Source organism: Bombina bombina, chromosome 7 (genome assembly GCF_027579735.1).
Source record: "Bombina bombina isolate aBomBom1 chromosome 7, aBomBom1.pri, whole genome shotgun sequence".
In the NCBI taxonomy this organism is placed as follows: Eukaryota; Metazoa; Chordata; class Amphibia; order Anura; family Bombinatoridae; genus Bombina; species Bombina bombina.
This window is the reverse complement of record NC_069505.1, coordinates 585,958,330-585,984,879: the sequence shown is the minus strand read 5'-3', so window position 1 is coordinate 585,984,879 and position 26,550 is coordinate 585,958,330. Positions and strand designations below refer to the sequence as shown.

General features: G+C 37.5%; 1 protein-coding gene across 1 annotated transcript in view; it reads left to right on the top strand.

Moving 5' to 3' along the window:
• The window catches only part of LOC128667146 (uncharacterized), a 54,030-nt gene extending 28,133 nt beyond the window's left edge, over positions 1–25,897 (top strand). Inside the window, exon 3 of the mRNA XM_053722072.1 lies at positions 15,928–25,897. Within this exon, the coding sequence (XP_053578047.1) occupies positions 15,928–23,840 (7,913 nt within the window). The 3' untranslated portion in view covers positions 23,841–25,897. The remainder of the gene's footprint in view (positions 1–15,927) is intronic.
• The last annotated feature ends 653 nt before the right edge of the window (positions 25,898–26,550 follow it).

Below are 26,550 nucleotides of genomic sequence, written 5' to 3'. Positions count from 1 at the left end.
TATTCATGGGGGTCTTTGAAAGAGAACTAATAGCAAGATCCCCATGGGGTGCGAACCTTGTGCTCTATAGACGTTATATTGACGATCTGTTTTTCGTCTGGAAGGGGGACATAGAATTATTAGATATTTTCATTGATGACCTTAATAACTTTGGTTTACAATTCACATATGAATCTAGTAAAGAAAAAATTAATTATTTAGACATAGAAATTGAGATAATCAATAATGCAATTAAAACAAAGACCTTTTTTTAAAAAGGTTGATTCTAACAATTATATTGATTCTGAGAGTTGTCACCATAGCCAATGGAAAAAGAACATACCAAAGGGTCAACTGATGCGTGTTAGGAGGAACTGCACAGATCTAGTGGACTTTGAGAAACAATCAAAAGTACTAATGAGAAGATTTGAAGAGATGGGATATGACACTTTAAAGATCTTAGAGACAGTGGATGAAGTTAAAAAGATGGACAGGGAGGAACTACTAAGAAAAAAAGAAAAACCTTATAAGGGGAAGCTAAAAGAGACAATGGATATACCCATAATCACGACCTATTCAGCCCATCACAAACAGTTTCAAAAATTGGTTAAGAAACACTGGCATCTTTTATTAAAAGACCCCATAATAGGCCCAAACTTAGGAAGAAACCCCAATTTTATTTACAGAAAAGCTAGGAATTTAAAAACGATATTGGCTCCGAGCGAGTACAAAAGGGGGAATGAAATGTGCAATAGAGGATATAGAACACTTGAGGGCAATAAGATAGAGGGGTTTTTCCCCTGCCACCAATGTAAGTCCTGTAAACATAGTATGAAATTAAAACAGATTAAGTCCGAGAAAGACGGGAGAATTACTAATATAACAGATATTATAAGATGCACCGATACAAATATTATCTATATGCTACAATGCGACTGTAATCTAAGGTATTTTGGTCAAACAGGACGGAAATTGAAAGACCGTATACGTGAACATCTGTTAGCAATAGAGCATGAAAGAGAAGACACAACTCTGTATAAACATTTCAAAGAGGTTCATAAAGGCAACACAGAAACACTAAAATTCTGGGGCATTAAGAAAATAGTGCAGGATGGAAGAAGAGGGAATACTAATAAAAAGTTGCTCAGACAAGAAGCAGAATTTATATATAATTTTGGTACACTCCACCCCAAAGGGCTGAATAGTGAAATGGACTTGAATGCCCTTATATAAGTAGAAGGATTTATTATGTCCATCAAAACGAACGAGATTATACTGTATTTAAATATTTTAGATGTCATACTGGTTAAGAAAGTTGATTAAATATATATGTTTCCTTGGGGTGAATTAACAGAGTGACTATGAATATCATCCACTAAATAACACTTCTATGTCCCTTTTAGGAACAATAATATATAAAAATTGTCCACTATTTGCAAACAAATGTCTAAGAACAAAGCCCATTAATATAAAAAATGTATCCTTTAAAATACCCAAATAGAAGCAAGAATTCTCCAATGAGTCAATAGTCGAGTGGCTAGTGCTTAGGCTTTACACACAATAGGTCCGAGGTTCGAATCCACCCTGTTATTTTAAAAATAGATTTATTTATTTTCTTTATAAACCTCTGTTGCATCCAAATAGTTAACAACTCAAGGTTATATAGAAGGAGAGAATTCGATCCATTTGAACTTCCATCATAGCACAATGGATAAGAAGTTAGACTCTGACCGTAAGGGCTATGAGTTCGAGCCCAAGTTAGGAATGATTTGTTTTACAAATCTAATTTAAGCCAATCAACCATTAAGATATATGACAAATAGATAATCTATGATTACTTATCGGATTATATATAAGCTAGTTAAAGGCCAAATATTATCATTGAAATCTTATTGAGATAACTTCTAACACAGCCTAATGGTTAGGTGGTCAGACTGCAGTTATAAGGTCTGCGAGTTCGAACCCAAGCAGGAAAATAATAATTTTTTGTTTTTGAGGAATCATTTTTTATCTAAACAAACAAATAATAATTTTTTAAAAAAAGACTGGAATCTTAATATTAGGGACAGATACGTTTTTAGGGGTGTTGACCATTCGTTGGCGATTGTGAGGCAATTAACTGTTATAATTTTAAAATAGATTAACAAATGTAGAAACTAGAATAAAGTCATAATTTTTATAATGATATTTTTTGGCTTTTTAAATATTGTTTTCATGAGGGCATTTTAGTAACTTCACAACCGGTATAACCTGCACTGAAATTGGTGACTTGTAATGCACAAAAATACAGGGCACATTAAATAATGAAAGAAGGAACCACTGATTATTTGGAAGGCACATATAGGGTTAATGGAGGAATCCTTTAAAAAGGGATCACAGCTGGAGGAAGGTATCTTGACAAAGGCTCCCTGGTGAGCTGAAGCACGTAGACCATACCAGTATCCGGCTTGTTTTGAAAAAGACTTGTAATCAAGAAGCTCCCAGGACCGTAATGCCAGAATCAAGTGGATTTAACTACTGAGCGAAGACGGTAGGAGCATCAATCTAAGGAGGATCGAAAGTGTGCACACTTTGAAGTTACAATCTACCTACTGAATAATTGTAAGATTGTCACCGACGAAAAGATATACAAGGTGCGTTACAGGTGAGCGGAAGAAAAAAGCTCCGCCCATAGCACCGGAGCACCGGGTAAGTGCTTACTACTGACTTTCCTTTTACAAAGACCCTTAGAAGTGAGGGTGAAGATTTGAAGTCTTATGGTTATATTGCACTTTAAGAACTACTGTGTATTTTACCTTCTTCATAAACAGAAAACGATCTATCTGGAGTCCTATTAACTGTTACTTGAGAGACTGTGCCTGTCAAAATTTAGTCACCAATAACATTTACAGACAGCGTTTCAGGTTTACAATATCCGGTTCCAAACTAGCTAGTAGAAACGATTAGCCCTATATCTAGCTCTGCTTATTGGTTTGAAATTTGTATCATTTTAGTATTATACTGTTAATATTAGGTACACTTAGAAAGCCTGCTATTATTAGATTAACTTAGAATGAGTGCTATTTTTTAATGTGGATTAATATTGCCATATGGTTTTTATGTTGAAGTGAAGCTTATTAACTGTTCTACTAAATCAGAGGATTGTATTAAATGTTTTATAGTAATTTTTTTGTTTTCATTAAATGTTATTTTTCAAATTGTAATCAGTGAATTGCCTTATTGTCACAACAGGGTTGGATTATTTGTTCGTCATTTTAAGCATACCCCTATAGAATTCAGCTAGTATTATATGCTTATTGCACTTCAATTTTGGAGAAATTTATAATTTAGGTTTAACACCAGATAGCCTGTTGGCGCCTTCTCCAACCCCCTTTTCTTTTCTTTTTAGATATTATTGCACTAATTGTGAGAAGTGCAATTAGGAGAAAGGCATTTCTGGTTTAGCTTGTTCACAGCATACACACCCCTTTTTTGTACTTACATCCTAGGATGTGCCATTTACTCAGAATATAGATATGTAAACTCTTAGGTCGCCATAAAATAGCTTTTTGAAGATCAAGTTTTGGGAGCTCTAGAATAACATGTCCTGTAGCTTCGGCAGTTGGCTCCGCCCCCCCCCGTAACTGGTCATTTTAATAATTATGATATGGATACTATGGCCTAGATTTGGAGTTTGGCGTTAGCCGTGAAAACCAGCGTTAGAGGCTCCTAACGCTGGTTTTAGGCTACCGTCGGTATTTGGAGTCAGTGATTAAAGGGTCTAACGCTCACTTTTCAGCCGCAACTTTTCCATACCGCAGATCCCCTTACGTCAATTGCGTATCCTATCTTTTCAATGGGATCTTCCTAACACCGGTATTTAGAGTCGTTTCTGAAGTGAGCGTTAGAGCTCTAACGACAAAACTCCAGCCTCCGAAAAAAAGCAGGAGTTAAGAGCTTTCTGGGCTAACGCTGGTTTACAAAGCTCTTAACTACTGTACCCTAAAGTACACTAACACCCATAAACTACCTATGTACCCCTAAACCGAGGTCCCCCCACATTGCCGCAACTCGATTAATTTTTTTTAACCCCTAATCTGCCGACCGCCACCTACGTTATACTTATGTACCCCTAATCTGCTGCCCCTAACACCGCTGACCCCTGTATTATATTTATTAACCCCTAACCTGCCCCCCACAACGTCGCCGCCAGCTACCTACAATAATTAACCCCTAATCTGCCGACCGCAAAGCGCCGCCACCTACGTTATCCTTATGTACCCCTAATCTGCTGCCCCTAACACCGCCGACCCCTATATTATATTTATTAACCCCTAACCTGCCCCCCACAACGTCGCCGCCAGCTACCTACAATAATTAACCCCTAATCTGCTGACCGCAAAGCGCCGCCACCTACGTTATCCTTATGTACCCCTAATCTGCTGCCCCTAACACCGCCGACCCCTATATTATATTTATTAACCCCTAACCTGCCCCCCACAACGTCGCCGCCAGCTACCTACAATAATTAACCCCTAATCTGCCGACCGCAAAGCGCCGCCACCTACGTTATCCTTATGTACCCCTAATCTGCTGCCCCTAACACCGCCGACCCCTATATTATATTTATTAACCCCTAACCTGCCCCCCACAACGTCGCCGCCAGCTACCTACAATAATTAACCCCTAATCTGCCGAGCGGACCTGAGCGCTACTATAATAAAGTTATTAACCCCTAATCCGCCTCACTAACCCTATCATAAATAGTATTAACCCCTAATCTGCCCTCCCTAACATCGCCGACACCTAACTTCAAACATTAACCCCTAATCTGACGACCGGAGCTCACCGCTACTATAATAAATGTATTAACCCCTAAAGCTAAGTCTAACCCTAACACTAACACCCCCCTAAGTTAAATATAATTTTAATCTAACGAAATTAATTAACTCTTATTAAATAAATTATTCCTATTTAAAGCTAAATACTTACCTGTAAAAAAAAATCCTAATATAGCTACAATATAAATTATAATTACATTGTAGCTATTTTAGGATTAATATTTATTTTACAGGCAACTTGGTAATTATTTTAACTAGGTACAATAGCTATTAAATAGTTAAGAACTATTTAATAGTTACCTAGTTAAAATAATAACAAAATTACCTGTAAAATAAATCCTAACCTAAGTTATAATTAAACCTAACACTACCCTATCAATAAATTAATTAAATAAAATACCTACAATTACCTACAATAAAACCTAACACTACACTATCAATAAATAAATTAAATACAATTTCTACAAATAACTACAATTACATAAACTAACTAAAGTACAAAAAATAAAAAAGAACTAAGTTACAAAAAATAAAAAAATATTTACAAACATAAGAAAAATATTACAACAATTTTAAACTAATTACACCTACTATAAGCCCCCTAATAAAATAACAAAGACCCCCAAAATAAAAAAATGCCCTACCCTATTCTAAATTAATAAATTTAAAAGCTCTTTTACCTTACCAGCCCTGAACAGGGCCCTTTGCGGGGCATGCCCCAAGAAAATCAGCTCTTTTGACTGTCAAAAAAAACATACAATACCCCCCCAACATTACAACCCACCACCCACATACCCCTAATCTAACCCAAACCCCCCTTAAATAAACCTAACACTAAGCCCCTGAAGATCTTCCTACCTTGTCTTCACCTCACCGGGTATCACCGATCGGTCCTGGCTCCGATATCTTCATCCAACCCAAGCGGGGGCTAGACATCCACTGAAGAAGTCCAGAAGAGAGTCCAAAGTCTTCCTCCTATCCGGCAAGAAGAGGACATCCGGACCGGCAAACATCTTCATCCAAGCGGCATCTTCGATCTTCTTCCATCTGGTGCGGAGCGGGTCCATGTTGAAGCAGCCGACGCGGATCCATCCTCTTCTTCCAGCGTCTCCCGACGAATGACGGTTCCTTTAAGGGATGTCATCCAAGATGGCGTTCCTCGAATTCCGATTGGCTGATAGGATTCTATCAGCCAATCGGAATTAAGATAGGAATATTCTGATTGGCTGATGGAATCAGCCAATCAGAATCAAGTTCAATCCGATTGGCTGATCCAATCCAATGATTGGCTGATCGGAACAGCCAATAGAATGCGAGCTCAATCTGATTGGCTGATTGGATCAGCCAATCGGATTGAACTTGATTCTGATTGGCCAATCAGAATATTCCTACCTTAATTCCGATTGGCTGATAGAATCCTATCAGCCAATCGGAATTCGAGGAACGCCATCTTGGATGACGTCCCTTAAAGGAACCGTCATTCGTCGGGAGACGCCGGAAGAAGAGGATGGATCCGCGTCGGCTGCTTCAACATGGACCCGCTCCGCACCAGATGGAAGAAGATCGAAGATGCCGCTTGGATGAAGATGTTTGCCGGTCCGGATGTCCTCTTCTTGCCGGATAGGTGGAAGACTTTGGACCCTCTTCTGGACTTCTTCAGTGGATGTCTAGCCCCCGCTTGGGTTGGATGAAGATATCGGAGCCAGGACCGATCGGTGATACCCGGTGAGGTGAAGACAAGGTAGGAAGATCTTCAGGGGCTTAGTGTTAGGTTTATTTAAGGGGGGTTTGGGTTAGATTAGGGGTATGTGGGTGGTGGGTTGTAATGTTGGGGGGGGTATTGTATGTTTTTTTTTACAGGCAAAAGAGCTGATTTTCTTGGGGCATGCCCCGCAAAGGGCCCTGTTCAGGGCTGGTAAGGTAAAAGAGCTTTTAAATTTATTAATTTAGAATAGGGTAGGGCATTTTTTTATTTTGGGGGTCTTTGTTATTTTATTAGGGGGCTTAGAGTAGGTGTAATTAGTTTAAAATTGTTGTAATATTTTTCTTATGTTTGTAAATATTTTTTTATTTTTTGTAACTTAGTTCTTTTTTATTTATTGTACTTTAGTTAGTTTATGTAATTGTAGTTATTTGTAGAAATTGTATTTAATTTATTTATTGATAGTGTAGTGTTAGGTTTTATTGTAGGTAATTGTAGGTATTTTATTTAATTAATTTATTGATAGGGTAGTGTTAGGTTTAATTATAACTTAGGTTAGGACTTATTTTACAGGTAATTTTGTTATTATTTTAACTAGGTAACTATTAAATAGTTCTTAACTATTTAATAGCTATTGTACCTAGTTAAAATAATTACCAAGTTGCCTGTAAAATAAATATTAATCCTAAAATAGCTACAATGTAATTATAATTTATATTGTAGCTATATTAGGATTTTTTTTACAGGTAAGTATTTAGCTTTAAATAGGAATAATTTATTTAATAAGAGTTAATTAATTTCGTTAGATGTAAATTATATTTAAGTTAGGGGGGTGTTAGTGTTAGGGTTAGACTTAGCTTTAGGGGTTAATCCATTTATTATAGTAGCGGTGAGCTCCGGTCGTCAGATTAGGGGTTAATGTTTGAAGTTAGGTGTCGGCGATGTTAGGGAGGGCAGATTAGGGGTTAATACTATTTATGATAGGGTTAGTGAGGCGGATTAGGGGTTAATAACTTTATTATAGTAGCGCTCAGGTCCGCTCGGCAGATTAGGGGTTAATAAGTGTAGGCAGGTGTCGGCGACGTTGAGGGGGGCAGATTAGGGGTTTATAAATATAATATAGGGGTCGGCGGTGTTAGGGGCAGTAGATTAGGGGTACATAAGGATAGCGTAGGTGGCGGCGCTTTGCGGTCGGCAGATTAGGGGTTAATTATTGTAAGTAGCTGGCGGCAACGTTGTGGGGGGCAGGTTAGGGGTTAATAAATATAATATAGGGGTCGGCAGTGTTAGGGGCAGCAGATTAGGGGTACATAGGTATAACGTAGGTTGCGGCGGTGTACGGAGCGGCAGATTAGGGGTTAATAATAATATGCAGGGGTCAGCGATAGCGGGGGCGGCAGATTAGGGGTTAATAAGTGTAAGGTTAGGGGTGTTTAGACTCGGGGTACATGTTAGAGTGTTAGGTGCAGACGTAGGAAGTGTTTCCCCATAGGAAACAATGGGGCTGCGTTAGGAGCTGAACGCTGCTTTTTTGCAGGTGTTAGGTTTTTTTTTCAGCTCAAACAGCCCCATTGTTTCCTATGGGAGAATCGTGCACGAGCACGTTTTTGAGGCTGGCCGCGTCCGTAAGCAACTCTGGTATCGAGAGTTGCATTTGCGGTAAAAATGCTCTACGCTCCTTTTTTGGAGCCTAACGCAGCATTTTTTTGAACTCTCGATACCAGAGTTAATTTTATGGTGCGGCCAGAAAAAAGCCTGCGTAGCGTTAACAGCCCATCTACCGCCAAACTCCAAATCTAGGCCTATATGTTTATATTTCCATATTCTATAAATACTGAAATTATTTGTCACACCTCTTTTTTCCTTGATAAATCTGGGCGTCGGTGGCACCTTACAAATTCGCCCTGGCACCCTGGGTTTCTCACTGGAGGAGAGCTGCAGGATTGTGGTATTTTTGTTTTTCATGATGATGCCATATTATCTCTTCTGCCTTTCTGAATCTCCTCTGAAACCAAGTGCATTTCCCTTAAACCTTTAAAGGCACATTAAATACATTTTATAAGCATACTCTTGAAGTTATTCCCTGCCTGCCTCTAATCATTAGTGGCACCATTTTGAAATTTAGTTTTTACTACACTCCAGCACATGTGCAGCAACTCTCCTTCAGATGCCTGCAGTGAAACCTATGTTTCAAATAGGCAGCACTATTTATATACGCTTTACTTAATGTATACGCTGCAAGTAGTACAATCACAGTGTGTTATGTATACAAGAATTCCTCTCACATAAGACCCATGGGAATGATAACAGATCATATACACCCACCCTCATATCACAGATGATAAGGTTAGAGATTGCAAGGAGCGGTATAACATATGACCGCAAGTAAACAAGGGGTATTCTGCTACAAGGTTGCTAAGCAACAATATGAACCTATGAGGCATCATCTATGGCATACACCCACAACTTGTGCAATCAGGAATTCGGAAACTGTGCAAAGGGGTGTGAGAATATGACGCAATGCGTCTTGATTGGTTGGTTATCCCAGACTTAGGGATTTTAAAGCGGCACACCCAGGTACTCGGTTTGTCATTTTTGCAAAATAATTCAGCATTGAGAAAGGCCAGGTTATAGGCTGAAACGCGTTTGTTGTTAATATTATTTTTGTACAATGTGGAATATCCCTGGCACCCGAAGCCGATGTCTGCAGTTTATCGGCCAGGAAACAGGGGGATATTTCCACGAATGATATAGGAGTGGTTATTTTACAGATTAGCAGGGATGCTATTTTTACTCAGACTTAATAAAGGCTAAGTTTTATTTATATAATTTGAGAAAGAGTGCTTTATACCCTTTTCTTTTCCCTAGTTCTTGTATGGGGTTATAGTGTCAGTATTATTAATTAAGGGTAGCACCGGTCTTGCTATTAATTGGTAAGCCCATTATTTCTCTATTACATCACACCATAGTTCCAGTTTTATATTTGCAAGTTCAAATAGGCAGCGTCCATAACTAGATGAAGGTGTGTGAAATGTTTTTAGTGTTTTAATTTGCCTTTAAGTTTTGGGTAGAGTATTTCACCTGTGGGGCTATAGCTTGCAGGAGATAGTTGATCTGTTTGAGAGCTCTCCTTTATCCTGCAGTCTGATTTTCCCTGTCTAACAAGCCTAGATCACCCATGTGAGTTTACCAGTGAAAACATAAAACTCTTTACCCTCAAGCCTATCTCAATCCCGCTCCTGGATTATCCCTGATTTTGCCCCACTCGACCAATCAAATGACTCAACTCCACCTCTGGAACATTCCTAAATTCACCCTGGACCAATCAGATCACCCAACTCCTTACTCTGCCAAGGCAATAGTATAGATTTAATACGTTAGCGCTTGTAGGAAAACTGCTGGAAAAAGAGAACTTAAAGTGCCATAAAACAGGTTGAGATGTGTGCATATCCTAAAAGGGCTAATTAATTTAAAATAGTTTGCATAATTTTTTTTTTTAAAACATTGCTGGCAAGTATTTCCTTCTTAATACAAGGAGAGTCCACGGCTTCATTCCTTACTGTTGGGAAATACTGAACCTGGCTACCAGGAGGAGGCAAAGACACCTCAGCCAAAGGCTTAAATACCTCTCCCACTTCCCCTATCCCCCAGTCAATCTTTGCCTTTCGTCACAGGAGGATGGCAGAGAAGTGTCCGAAGATTTCAGAGTTGTTCCTCAGGAGGGATATATGCCTTTCGTTATGGAACTGGAGTTTTAAGTAGTCTTGTCAGCCTCTCAGTCTTTCTGCGAACCCATCCAGACTGCCTGCTAACATCTCCTTAAGCAACCAGTGTTGACGAGTTTCGCTGTCTGCTTTCTTCACTCAAGTCCATGTCAGGAGCGATGCTACAAGACTGTCACACTTGAGAGGCTGTGTTTCTGTTCCACAGCACGGATTCTGGAAAGATCGTTTCAATTTTTACAAATGCTGAAATTGCTGAAGACAGGGTCACAGTGTGACTCCTTTTATCTTTATAGAATCATGGGTTAATATTTCCTGAGGGAGGTTATTGAACAGTGGGGATTAATCAAATGTGTTGCTTTGATTGTATGCTGCTTTATGTGTGAGATTTATTTTTGGGCTTCTAGACTGTTGTTATGCGGTAACGGAACATACAGGTGTTTACTTTCACTTTGAACGCTGCGCAGCTTGTAGCTTGGCGCACTTTTTCTCGCAGGGACAGTCCTGCATTGCGCACCACGTGACCGTGTGTGGTCACACTTTCGTTATCTCTTTCCTGACCGAGTAAGCTGTCGGAGAGGTCGCTTCTTCTCTGGTTGCCTGGGTTTAGGAGGTGGTGAGTGCCCCAGTCATTGGGGGTATAAAGGTGACGTTTTTGTGAGAAATAAAAAGTGCATTTATTTGTATCCTACTGTTGTGAGTGCAAGTTATGGAGGATCCTGATATACTTGAGGGTACTCCCTCTATTCCTAATAGTAATACCTGTCTATATTGTGAGTAGGCCTTGGTGTGCCCGCCCTCTCAACTATGTTCCATATTTATCAACAAGGTTATTACGTCTAAGAAGGTTAACCCCTTTAGTACTACTGAAGGTAGTCTGGAGAGAGCCTTTTACCATCAGACCTTTCCGCGCAGTTAAAGATGGCGGTGTCTGAGGCACTTAGTGCTTTACATAGCTCTCCAGTCCAGGGGACATCCAGTGATTTACTTGATTTGTCTGCCTTTCAAGTATCCCAGGATGGGTCACACTCTGCGTCTTCTGAGGGTGAAATTTCTGGATAGGAGTCTGCTACCTCTAAGCCGCCGGCTGCAGAGGAGCCAGCCTTTAGATTTAAAATTGAACCTTTAAGTTTTCTTCTAAAGGAGGCTCTGTTGACGTTGGAGGTTCCAGAGGCCAAATTGCCTAATGAACCGTTGATTCCTAAATTAGACAGAGGACAGGGTAGCGCTGCTAACTTTTCCTGTACCTGTAAAAATGGCGAACATTATTAAGAACAAATGGGATAGAATTGGATCTTCCTTTTCCCCTTTGTCTGCCTTTAAAAAATTATTCCCAGTCCTGGACTCTCAGCTGGAATTGTGGGGTTCCATCCCTAAGGTGGATGGAGCTCTATTTGAATGCTCTTATATTTATACCAACCACTCACAGCGGTAACTAACTGGTATAGGTCTCTGGCATCTCAGGTATTTCAACCAGAGGGTGTGTACCTATATTGTATATATTGAGTGCATATTTAATACATGATATTAATAGGTATTTGATTCTACTTTCTGAGGATCACCATATTCTCACTTGGTGACACATTCTGAGACCAGGTTCCTTAACATGAGCTTTCATTTGTATACTATCTATAACGGTATTTAACTGGTATAGGTCTCTGGTATTCCCAGAGAGGACATTTGCAAAATGTATTATCTTTAAAAACCTGGCTTCTCTATTTTGAATGCTCTTATATTTATACCAATCACTCACAACGGTAACTAATTGGTATAGGTCTCTGGCATTTCCAGAGAAAGAATACACAGAGATTAAAATTGACAGCGGTAACTAAATGGTATAGATCTCTGGTATTCCCAGAGAAGCAATTTGCAGAGACCTCCTTAAATAGGAGAGCCACTGTGATACGTTTAATATTATTTTTTATTAGTAGTGGTAATCAAAAGGTATACAAAACACTGGATCCCCCAGCTCCTCTATCTTAAAATTATACCACTAACAGAGAAAATTTGCAAAAAATCTGCTACCTTTAATATCTGGCTACTCTATTTTGAATAGCGGTAACTAACTGGTATAGGTCTCTGGTATCTCAGGTATTTCAATTAGAAGGTGTGTGCCTACATTTAGGTGCACCCCTGACAAGGGTTTGTACATCCTCTTATCATACCTCAATACCTATCATACCATAGGATGATCCACAGCATGAAATCCCAAGCCATCTGACATCTAGGTATTACTTGAACCTTGGATTTCACACTCTGTCACATCCAACCACAGTATTTTTGTTTCCAGACAGGCATTTGCATTTTTTAATAGTGTATTATTTTCCCCTTGCTTTTTAGCTAATCTAAAAGTTACGTTTTAATTTTCCCTTCTGCCTTTGTTACGATATCTACCGAAATAAAACGTTATGAGTGCTATATTTGTATTCTTTTTCAGTCTCTTACTGATTTGTTTTAAATACATTTTCTAGTACAAGCACCATCCCCTCTTTTGTGACCAACAAACTAATTTAGATTCACTAATATGGGAACGTTTATTTAAATTGAGTAGTGCCATTGGTTTTCTCCTTAAGTTAAGGTTTCCAGGATTCTGTTGTTTCTCCAGAATGGTCTGGAGAAGGGTCTTTCGTCCAGTTCCCTGCGGGGACAGATTTTGGCCTTGTCTGTTTTACTGCACAAGAGGCTCTCTGAGCTTCCAGATGTTCAGTCTTTTTTGTTAAGGATCTGATTAGGATCAGGCCTGTGTTCAGATCTTCGACTCCCCCTTGGAGTCTGAATCTTGTCCTTAAAGTTTTGCAATGGGCTCCGTTTGACATTAAGTTGTTGTCCTGGAAAGTTCTTTTTCTACTGGCTATTGCTTTGGCACACAGAGTTTCTGAAATTACCCCCTTGCAATGTGAGCCTCCTTATCTGGTGTTCCATTCGGATAAGGCTGTCCTACCTACTAAGTTAGGGTTTCTCCCTAAAGTCGTGTCAGACCACAACATCAATCAATAGATTCTGATTCCTCCTTTGTGTCCTAATCCTTCTTCTTCGAAGGATCGTTTACTTCATAATTTGGACGTGGTTCGTGCCTTGAAGTTTTATCTTCAAGCTACTAAGGATTTTAGACAAACTTCTTCCTTGTTTGTGGCATATTCTGAGAAGCGTAAGGGCCAGAAGGTGTCTTCGACTTCTTTATCTTTTTGGTTGAGGAGTCTTATCCGCTTAGCTTATGAAAACAGCGGGACATAGACCTCATAGAGAATTACGGCTCATTCTACTAGAGCAGTGGCTTCCTCTTGGGCCTTTAAGAACGAGGCCTCTATGGATCAGATTTGTAAGGCGGCTACCTGGTCCTCCTTACACACTTTTTCAAGTTTGATGGGGTTTTTTTCAAGTTTGATGTTTTTGCTTCAGCTGAAGCAGCCTTCGGGACAAAGGTTTTGCAGGCTATGGTGCCCTCATATTAGGGTCCGCCTCTCTTTTTGTCCCTCCCGTTATCATTCAGTGTCCTCTAGAGCTTGGGTATAAGTTTCCCAACAGTAAGGAATAAAACAGTGGACTCTCCTTGTATTAAGAACGAAAACATAAATTATGCTTACCAGATAATTTAATTTCCTTCTGTACAAGGAGAGTCCACGGCCCCCGTCAGTGTTCTCCAATGGGCGTCCCCCTAAATTATAATTTTTCTTTTGGTACCTTTTATACCATGATATTTCTCCTACTGTTCCTTATTCCCTCGGCAGAATGACTGGGGGATAGGGGAAGTAGGAGATGTATTTAAGCCTTTGGCTGGGTTGTCTTTGCCTCCTCCTAGTGGCCAGGTTCAGTATTTCCTAACAGTAAGGAATGAAGCCGTGGACTCTCTTTGTACAAAAGGAAATTAAATTATCTGGTAAGCATAATTTATGTTTTTAAAATAATTTTCAAAAATAAGCAAAATTTATTACATAGCTAAGCTGCCTGGAGCAGCCAACTCCACCCCCACTTATCAGTGTTTAGACACAGGAATTGTATTTAAACTGAGTTCACAGCTTCTAGGCATGCTCCAGCAGATAATCCCTATGCACTTTTGTATTCTACCAAAGCAACAATAGATATAGATACAGCCATAAAAGAAATTGTGTGGAGGGAGTTAGAACTTTACAATTCAGAATCTAAAAAGAAAGTGTTATTGGTGAGGCACTGCAGTATAAACTTGCAGGTAAAGTAATTAAAGTACGTATTATATTATTTTGTCTCTATCTTTTTTTATGTCCCTTTAAAGGGACAGTAAAGTCATAATTAGACATTCATGATTTAGACAAGACATACAATTTTAAACAACTTTCTAATTTACTTATATTATTTAATTTGCTTCCTTCTCTTGTTATCCTTTTGCTGAATAATTTATGTAGGTATGCTTTGGAGCAGCAAAGAACCTAGGTTCTAGTTGCTGATTGGTGGCTGCATATATATATAGACCGATTATCATTGCCTCACACATGTGTTTAGTTAGAAACCAGTAGTGTATTGCTGCTCCTTCAACAAATGATACCAAGAGAATGAAACACATTTGATAACAGAAGTAAACTGGAAAGTTGTTTAAAATTGTATTCTCTACCTAAATCATGAATTAAATCATTAAAGTGACATTCCTTCAAAATTTAAATGCACATAGATGAATTACATATTTGAAAAGGAACATATTTACAATATAAATGTATTGGCAAAAATGCTTTTATTAAAAGTTATCACTGTTTTAGTGTAAACATTTTTCTCTGCACGTGCACGTGAAGCATAGCTAGATATTCTCAGTGCACCAGCGTTTTTAAATGCTGCAGCTGCTCAGAGCACCAGTGGGGGCTTGTATCGTGTCAGCAATTAACAAATTGAGTCATTACCAGATGGTACAGGCACCTTAGGCTCTCTAAACAAGTGCTATGTTTAAAATGCTGGTGCTCTGTGCATACTTAAAGGGACACTGAACCCAAATTTTTTTCTTTTGTGATTCAGATAGAGCATGCAATTTTAAGCAACTTTCTAATTTACTCCTATTATCAATTTTTCTTTGTTCTCTTGCTATCTTTATTTGAAAAAGAAGACATCTAAGCTATTTTTTTAGTTCAGAACCATGGAAAGCACTTGTTTATTGGTGGGTGAATTTATCCACCAATCAGCAAGAACAACACAGTGTGTTCACCAAAAATGGGCCGGCATCTAAACTTACATTCTTGCATTTAAAATAAAGATACCAAGAGAATGAAGAGAATTTGATAATAGGAGTAAATTAGAAAGTTGCTTAAAATTGTATGCTCTATCTGAATCATGAAAGAATAAATTTGGGTTCAGTGTCCCTTTAAATACACATTTGAAACAGCAATAGCTTTTATAGAAGCATTTTTTCAAATACATGTTTATTTTAAATGGTGCTCAACAGTTTTATATCCGTGTCTGCAAACGTTGTGTAATTTGAAATTGAAATATTAAGAAATGCAAGTTGCATTCTACAGCATTAATTGTCATTGGGTGAGACAAATCTCAAAGATCTGTTAGTGAAGAGCGACAAGTTTTCAAAAGTCTGTAAAGAAAAAAATAAGTTTATTCAACACAGGAATATAAAACTCTATTTCTAATGCATTTAAAAAGTATTTTTAGATGGAACACAAAATAAGTACAATTTCTATTTTAGGGGGAGTTTGATTAACCACACAGCACTAACTAAATTATGTATTTTCTGCAGTTTTTGACTCAGTGAGAGAAGACGAATTCCACCTTGGTGAAGGCTCATCTGACTGGTTTGCAGGAGATTTTGATGACCATGTTGGACAAATGTCTTCATACCCTAAAGAAAGCAGGGAATCCACAATAGGTTCCTACACAGACAACTTTGAACATAAAACACAAGAAAACCTTAATTCCTTGAAAACACCTGATAAATATAATGGACTTTATTCCAGTCATAATGAAGTATGCAAAACTCAGAAGGGTATGGAATTCTTAGACTATAAGGATGTTTCAAATGTAGAAGAGTGTGGAGAAACCAGTTCCAATCCTAAAAGGACTTATTACAGTGGTAAAATAGATGCTTCAAATTACATAATGAATAAAGGAATATTTGGGAATGATCAGCCGTCTATACAGGAAAACGTTGACAATAACTTTAAACAGTGTGGTGTGACTGACCTACAGAAGATGATAAAGCATTCATTTCCATTTGGAAACCCGTTTAAAAGTGACTTTGATACATTTAACAGTAAAAAAATGGAAAATTGTGGTGAGAAAGACTCCAGGGATGGTGAAACCAATCAACAAGTTCAAAAGCCTAAGCCCTATGTATGTTTATGTGGGAAAAGTTACACTAACAGCTCACATTTGTATCGGCATCAACGTACTCATGTAAAGGAGAATATAGAGAGATTAAGAAGTGAACAATGTACAGTAATGGAGAATTTAAGATTGAATTGTTTTGTGTGTGTTTGTGGGAAAACCTGTAACAGCAGCTCAGAACTATATAGACATCAAATGACTCACAAGGAAGAGATTGTGGTTGAAGGAGATAATTATACCCAAAAACATTGTAAAAAACCCAAGACAGAAATGCTGAATCAAACATTTCACACAGTAGAGAATGAATGTGTGGGAAAAAACTCTGAAAATGACTTAAGTGAAGATGGTGAGGAGGGAAAGTCTAGGTTGATGGAAAAGTCATCTATATATCAAGATAATGGAGATGGTTTTGGGAGGAAAACTGGGATGGAGAATCTACATGAAGGGATTAATGCATATATATGTGTGTGTGGAAGAAGTTACAGCAACAGCTCAAACCTGTATAGACATCAAAGATCTCACAACTGCAAAGCAGAGCCAGGGAACAATATTTTGTATCAACATGAGAGACATAGTAGTGGAATCCATTCAGTTTCTGGACAAAGAACGCATTTTAAAGACCATTGTTCTAAAATGGGTAATGAAGGTGACCCCATCTCAGTGATGGATACAGTTTGGGATAATGCTGACCCTCCAAACTCTGTGATGGAGAAGGCAGGTGGGAGCTGCCATGGTTACATTGCTATGATGAAGAAGATAGGTGATAACTGCAATGTTCCAAGCTCTGTTATGGAAAATATAGGATATGATTGTAATGTTGATACATTAAGTATTGAGAAGAATGGTGGTAACAGCAATGGTCCTATATCTCAGATGGAGAATAAGAGTCTGACATTGAAATCTTGCATATCCATATGTGGGAAGAGGTATTGCAATAGCTCATATCTGTCTAGGAATCATGTAGCAACCACGGGGAAGGATGAAGTGGTAAAGCTTGCATCTGAAATAGAATACACAATGAAAAATAAGGGTTTAGAAGAAGAATTTGAAATGTTAGATTCTAATAAAGATGTACAGAAACTCAAACTCATAGAGGAAAATGTAGTAGAGGAAGAGCAATTAAGGATACAAGACAGTAAAACAGAAGTTCCAAAAAAGTTAGCAGAGAATATAGTAGAAGCAGATGAAACATTTGGAAGAGAAGGCTTACAAATAGATGTGCATAAAGAACATGAGAAGCCACATGCATGTGTTTGTGGAAAAAGTTATTATAGGAGATCCCATCTATATAGACATCAGAGAATTAACAGATGTAAGACTGTGATAGTAACAGATGATGGACCTGGAACAGCGATATCTACAGCTGAGACTCAAGAAAACATAAAGAATAATGTTGGCGCATCAGAACATAATTTCGAACAAGAAGAATTCAAGGCACCAATGGAAACATTGAGTAAAAAGCCTCATAAATGTGTTTGTGGGAAAAGTTATTACCAAACTTCACATTTATATAGACATCAGAGGATGTACAAATGTGTAAAGATAGCAAAGAATGTTTTTGGAAGAGCTGTACCTAAAACTGAGCTACAGAAACTATGTAAGACGTTTGATCCACGGGAATATAGGAAAGATCATTTGTGTCAGAAAGTACCCAAGGAACGAAACACACTAGCCAAAGAAGAATTTAAAATAGAAGAAACAAAGCAGACAATACAAAAATCAGTAGGTGATGGTGTATTAGCAGAAGGTATTAAAAGAGAAGTAAACAAATGTAAGATGGAGACTATATTAACAGAACATAATTTGGGAGTAGAAGCAATAAGAACAGAGATCCAGAAAGCTGCAAGGGGCAATCCAGAGGAAGAACAAAACTTGAGATTAGAAGCACTTAAAACAGAGATCCAGGATACCATAGGGGAGAATATAGACGATGAGCAAGATTTGGGAATAGAAGCACTTAGAACAGAGATCTGGAAAACCATGGGGGAGAATATAGAAGATGAGCAGGATTTGGGAATAGAAGTACTTAGAACAGAGATCCGGAAAACCATGGGGGAGAATATAGAAGCTACACAGGATTTGGGAATGGGATGTCTTAGAATAGAGTCCCAGAAACCCAGAGGGGAGAATATACAAGTAGAAGAGAATTTAGGAATGGAACCACTTGTAACAGAGATTCAGAAAACCAAAGGGGAGACTTTAGAAGAAGAACAGACTTTGAGAATGAAAGAACTTAGCATAGAAATTAAGAAAGAAAAGATAGACGATATGGAAACAGAACATGAATTTGGGACAGAAGAAAGTAGAACAGAAGTAGATAAATGGATAGAGGGAAGTTCATCTGTAGCAGACAATACACTTGGAAGAGAAAACTTACAAACAGAGAAGAATGAATCAGTAGAGAAGCCATATCCGTGTGTGTGTGGGAGAAGCTATTACCAACGTTCCAATCTGTATAAACATCATCAAATACACAGATGTGAGAACCTGGTAGTAAACACAGGTAGTTTTATGACAGATATGCACCAGGACCTAAAAGTGAATAGAAAAACAGTTAATTTTGGACAGAATCATTGGAAGAAGGGAACACAGATACTAAGTGAAAAGCCTTATAAATGTCTGTGTGGGAAAAGCTATTACAGAAGATCCCATCTTTACAGACATCAGAGAATGCACATAAGGAAGAACATAATAGTAGAACAAGGATTAAGAAGAGAACAATCTAAAACAGAAGTACAGAAAGAATGCAGGAACCCTAATACATTGGTAAAAACAAAAAGGTACATCAGAAACGTACATCCGCCCACGCATCACACCGTGACCACACAGGGCAGCGCTGTGTTACGAAAAGATGAATTGCAATCCAATGAAAAGTTGAAAAAACACATAGAGAAAGCTAACATAAAACAGGAATTTGAACCAAAAGAATCTAAGAATGACATTCAGAAATATGCTGTAAAAGAACAGGAATTTGAAATAAAAGAAATTGGAATAGAAGTGGAGAAACAGATATCTAAGGATATGGTTCTAACAGAAAAAACACATAGAAAAAACAAATTAAGAAAGCAAGACCATAAAATCAATGAGAAACGTTATAAATGTGTATGTGGAAAAAGCTATTTTAGGTGCTCGCATCTGTATAGACATCAGAGAATGAAAAAATGTGAGAATGTGGAAACAAGAAAAGTAGACAAGTCGCAGGCTAAAAATAAAAACCAAGTAACAGAGAATGATGAAATAGTTACATTTAGAATAAATGATTCAAAGCCAGTGACAGAGAACATTACTGATAAGCCTTATAAATGTCTGTGTGGAAAAAGCTACTACAGAAGTTCTCATCTTTATCGACATCAGAGGATGCACATAAGAAAGAATGTAGTAGTAAAAGTAGGATATGGAATGAATCCATCTAAACCCGAGATCCAGAAAATAAGCAAGAATACTTCATCATGGGTTTACAAGAAAGGTTATGCAAGAAACTCAAATTTTTATAGACCTCACAGAATACACATGGGCAGTGTTGTAGTAAAACAGGAATTTCCAGTAGAAGACATTAAAACAGGTCTGGAAAAACAAGTAATGGAGAAGGAGGAGCAGGAATTAGAGGTAGATGAAAGACAAAGATATGCATACGCGCAAACAGGAATCAGTGGGACAATATCAGAAGATATACAGAGAAGTGAAAAGAAGAGAAGACAAAAGGAAGCACATGCACAGAGAGGAGACAGTACGACAATATTAGAAGATATACAGAGAAGTGAAAAGAAGAGAAGACAAAAGGAAGCACATGCACAGACAGGAGACAGTACGACAATATTAGAAGATATACAGAAAAGTGAAGGAAAGACAGGAGAGAGTGTGACAATAGCACAGGACCCATGGAAAATTAAAAATATGAAAAAAGAAGAGTATAAACTAAATGAGAAACCTTATATATGTGTATGTGGGAAAAGTTATTACCAAACTTCCCATCTCTATAGACACCAGAGAATGTACAAATGTGTGGAATCTGTAGTAACAAGAGGTAGAGTTGGTGTAGGTAAATCTAAGACCAAATTGCAGAGACATTTAGGAGGAAATGGAGAAATAGCTAGATATCGATTAAAGGATTGTAAAACAGCAATAGAGAAAATAAGTGAGAAACCTTATAAATGTTTGTGTGGTAAAAGCTATTACAGAATTTCTCATCTCTATAGACATCAGAGAATGCATGTAAAAAAACACTTAAAAGTAGAACATGGATGTGGAACAGACCAATCTAGAACCGAGGAACTCAATTTAATCCGGAAACTTAATACATTTATAAGGAGGAAAAATTATTCAAGAAACTCAAATCCCTATACACAACAGAGTGGGCAAATGAGGAGGACCATTACAGAACCAGAAGATGAATTTGGAATAGACATAACAAAGGAAACCATGAAGAAAGATATTGGAAGGAACATAACAGATGATGGATTTAAATTGGATGAAACTAAATCAGATAAAGAGAAACAGTTTGTAGAAGAACATGAGTTTCGCACAGAAGCTACCAAGACAGAAGTAGAGAAGAAGATACCAGAGACTGTAGTAAAAGATTTAGAAAAAGAGACCCAAAAACTAAATGATAAAAAATTTAAATGTTTGTGTGGAAAAAGCTACTACAGGTGCTCACATCTATATAGACATCAGAGAATGAAAAAATGTATAAATGTGGTGGCAAAAGAAGATGAACTTGAGACAAACAAGTCTGAGCCAGAAGGTCACTTGTGCGTTGGGGAGAATGATACACAAAATAGATTTGGACTAAAAGATTGGTCTATGGCAATGCATATAGTAAGTGAAAAGCCGTATAAATGTCTATGTGGGAAAAGCTATTATAGAAGATCTCATCTTTATAGACATCAGAGAATGCACGTCAGAAGGAACATAGTAGGAGAACATAGATTTGGCATGGACCAATCAAAAACTGCGTTGCAGAAACTAAGGGCACAACCTTTTGCACACATGTATAGAAAAGGTTATGTCAGAAACTCACATTTGTACAGGCCTCAGAGAACACAAACGGATAATGCAGTAGTAAAAGAGGAATTTGGAATTGAAGAAACTAAAACAGAGATGGAAAAATATATGGTAGACAAAAATAAACTTTACACAAAAACAAGGAAAGAGGATATTAAACACCTAGGGGAAGATGAGGTACAACATCAGGCATTTACAAATGAGGGAATCAGACCAGAGGTGGCGAAACATATGGTGGAGAATATGGTGGAACAACAGAAATGTGGCAAAGACAAAACTATAAAAGAAGAAGAAGATGAACAAAAAAATAAAAATATAATACAATTTGGAATAAAGCAAACAGAGAACCAGAAACAAATAGAGGATAATTATGTATTATCAGAAGATACTTTTAGAAGGGAAGACGTGAAAACTGAAGTAGTAAATCTACCAAGGAAACCTTACATATGTGTGTGTGGGAGAAGCTATTTCCAACCATCCCATCTGTATAGTCATCAGAGGATGTACAAGTGTTTGGATTTGATAGTCGCAGAAGATGCAGTTGGTGTTGGTAACGTTAAGACTGAATTCCATAAATACATTAGGGAGAATGGAGAAGTTGAAACATTTAGCATAAAAGATTGGAAGACAGCAATGCAGAAAGTATATGAGAAACCTTATAAATGTCTATGTGGAAAAAGCTATTACAGAAGTTCACATCTTTATAGACATCAGAGAATGCACGTCAGGGACAATGTAATAGTAAGGAGGGGTTACAGAAAAGAAAGGTCCAAAGCGGAAGTACAGAAAGAATGCAAGAATAATACACACGTTAATGTGGATAGCTACATTACAAACTCACCGGCATACACGCATATGTGTCAGAGCTTACACAAGGAAAGCATCACTGTAGAAGACAAATATGGAATAGGTGAATCAATGGAAAATATAGAGAACAGGGCAGTGGAACAGGAGTATGAAACAGAAGAAACTAAGTTAAATATACAAAAACCCCTAGTAGAAAATATAGTAACACAGCAATTTGAAATACAAGAAATAGAGACTGGAAAACACACTATGGAAGATATAGTATTACAAAATGAGATGCAAGAAACAATGAAGAAACAGATAGAAGAAAACAAGGTTCTAGAAGAGGATACATTTAAAGGAGACACTTTTAAAAAAGATGAGAAACGGTATAAATGTGTATGTGGAAAAAGTTACTATAGGTGTTCTCATCTGTATAGACATCAGAGAGAGAACAAATGTGCTATTGACAACTCCAATACAGAGGCACAGAAATACTTAAGAGGAAATGTTGTATTAGTCACTATTGGACAAGAAGATTGGAAAACAGAGGTGCAGAAACAAAGTGATAAGCCTTATGTTTGTGCATGTGGGAAAAGTTATTATAGACGTTCCCATCTATATAGGCATCAGAGAACTCACACAATGGAAAACAAATTAGTTGTCAAAGATCAATTTGGAATTAAAGATTCAAACAGTGAGGGACAGGAACTAAATGATGAGCCTTATAGATATGAGACAAGTTTTGGTGTAAACTCAGAACTGTATAGACAATCGGGAACACTCAAAAAAGAGAATATAGTTGCAGATGAAGTCTTTCAAAATGAATTTACTAAATCAAGTTTCCCGAATGGAAACTATTATACGTTGGACAGTGTTAAAAATGGTACATCCAGCTCATATCTTCCTATGGATGAAAATATTCAAACCAAAGATGGGCAAACTAATTGTGCGTTATCTCCTGAAAGAAGAGAGCCAATGAAAGATGAATATATATCTATTTGTGATAGAAGTTTTAACAGTAGCACTCAGCTGTACAACCATCAGAAAATTCATATGAAGGAGAACTTTGTTATAGGGCAAAGCTTTGATAATGAATGTGGCGGTGATGGAGAAATAGTAGGAGATGAAACATATAAGTGTGAGTGTGGAAGAAGCTATGACAGCATTTCACTTTTGACTACACATCAAAAAACTCACAAAGAACAGACATGGGTTATAGGAGAAGACAATGAGTCCATTCAAGATGAGAAAGAAGAGCAAGTCAATGGTAGGACATTATATCCCTGCCATGACTGTGGTAAATTATTTTCTAGTCAGTCCTATCTGACTCGACACCAGAGGACCCACAGTGGTGGAGAATGCGGGGAAAGCTTTTTAGAGAATTCTTCATTGTTGGTACATAAAAGTATTCACACAAAGGAGGAACTATATAACTGTAATGTGGACTTGAAAGGATTTGCTCATATTTCTGGGTTAGTGATACACCAAAGGACTCAAGGAGAGGAGAGTCCTCCAGGTGCCATCTCTGTGGGATGACCTGCTCCTGCCATGCTTATTCAACAGTGGATTCATACAAATGATTAGCCACTGGCATGAACAGCATGTGGAAAGACATGTAACCAGTGCTACAATTTGGTAATTTACTAGTACACCTATTCTGATGAGAACATATATACTTGAATATGGTGCTAGTTCATAAATACCTCCACATTTGTAAAGTATCAAATGTATGGTAAAGTGCTTACCGATAATTCCTTACTTGTTAATGACTGTTTGGCACATACCTTGGCTGGTAACCCCCTGGCTGGTAAGCTTTTACGTAGACTGTAAGAAGCCTTCTGGGCACCCTGTGTATTGTAATTGTTGAAAATACTTCACTCCTCTGAAACTAACTAGAAAATACGTTTTAAATTCAATTCTTCTGTTTAATCCCATACCATACAAATTCCCCAAAACAAACATTATATTTATTTTCCTTCCCATGATTCTCTGTTTCTCCATATATCAAGCTTTTTTTTCATGTGGTATCCCTATTACTGCTACTTGTATTTTATAACCCTCATCCTATTATTTAGCTTCATATTCTGTTACTCCATATACTCTATAAAACTACTGCTACATATAATCTCTACTTTATGTAGCATTCCCCATCATTTTTCTTAAAGGGGCATTCTACATATGTACTAAATCACTTGAAAGCAATGCAGCATATCTATAAAAAGCTGACTAGAAAATATCACATTAATTTCTCTGTTTAAAAATGAATATATATTACCTTAAAGTTTTCTCAGAAGCCATATGCCATTATAGATGGACGTTAAGCATCCAATCAGGAAGCTGATCTCAATTCATTTCAGTGAAATTTACTATACATTTATGGTGAAATCCATCAAGATTATGGCTAAACCCTGAGAGATTACAGAAAAACAAAGTGTGAATTTAGCACTCAGGATGCTGATTGGCTGTTATTTTTTTTTCTTATGCAGATGAAGTAGAAAAAAAAAGGAGCTGAATGATAACAGCTCACAGAGCAGTTACTCTGCGGAGTTAAAATTAGTTTTAAATAAACAATAGCCCATAAATGTTTTTGTTTTGCACAGTTGCATCAGGGATAAATGAGAATTTACATTGAATAACATGTACCTTTAACTTAAAGGGACATGAAACACAAACATTTTCTTTCAAGATTCAGACAGAGCCATTTTAAACAACTTTCCAGTTTACTTTTGTTATCAAATTTGCTTTGTTTTCTTGCTATCTATTGTTGAAAAGCATACCTAGGTAGGTTTTGCACATATATGTCTCTTGATATTGGCCCACCAGATGTGCTCAGCTAGCTCTCAGTACTGCATTGCTCCTAAGCCTACCTAGGTATACTCTTCAACAAAGGATACCAATAGAACGAGGCAAATGTAATAATAAATGTCAATTGGACATTTGTTTAAAATTGTGTGCTCTATCTGAATCAGGAAAGTTTAAAGGGACATGAAACCCAATTTTTTTCTTTTATGATTCAGATAGAGAATACAATTTTAAACAACTTTCTAATTTACTTCTGTTATCAAATTTTCTTCATTATCTTGGTACTTTTTGTTGAAAAGCAGGGATGTAACGTCAGGAGCGTGCATGTGTCTGGAGCACTATATAACAGCAGTTTTGCTAGAATGTTATCCATTTGAAAGAGCACTAGATGGCAGCATTATTTAGTGTCATGTAGTGCTAATGTTATACATTAGCAAGAGCACTAGATGGCAGCACTATTTCCTGTCATGTAGTACTAATGTTATACATTAGCAAGAGCACTAGATGGCAGCACTATTTCCTGTCATGTAGTACTTATGTTATACATTAGCAAGAGCACTAGATGGCATCACTATTTCCTGTCATGTAGTACTAATGTTATACATTAGCAAGAGCACTATAGGGCAGCACTATTTCCTGTCATGTAGTGCTAATGTTATACATTAGAAAGAGCACTAGATGGCAGCACTATTTCCTGTCATGTAGTACTAATGTTATACATTAGCAAGATCACTAGAGGGCAGCACTATTTCCTGTCATGTAGTACTAATGTTATACATTAGCAAGAGCACTAGAGGGCAGCACTATTTCCTGTCATGTAGTACTAATGTTATACATTTGCAAGAGCACTAGATGGCAGCACTATTTCCTGTCATGTAGTACTAATGTTATACATTAGCAAGAGCACTAGGTGGCAGCACTATTTCCTGTCATGTAGTACTAATGTTATACATTAGCAAGAGCACTAGATGGCAGCACTATTTCCTGTCATGTAGTACTAATGTTATACATTAGCAAGAGCACTAGAGGGCAGCACTATTTCCTGTCATGTAGTACTAATGTTATCCATTAGCAAGAACACTAGATGGCAGCACTATTTCCTGTCATGTAGTACTAATGTTATACATTAGCAAGAGCACTAGATGGCAGCACTATTTTTTGTCATGTAGTACTAATGTTATACATTAGCAAGATCACTAGATGGCAGCACTATTTCCTGTCATGTAGTACTAATGTTATACATTAGCAAGAGCACTAGATGGCAGCATTATTTACTGTCATGTAGTACTAATGTTATACATTAGCAAGAGCACTAGATGGCAGCATTATGTACTGTCATGTAGTACTAATGTTATACATTAGCAAGAGCACTAGATGGCAGCATTATTTACTGTCATGTAGTACTAATGTTATACATTAGCAAGAGCACTAGAGGGCAGCACTA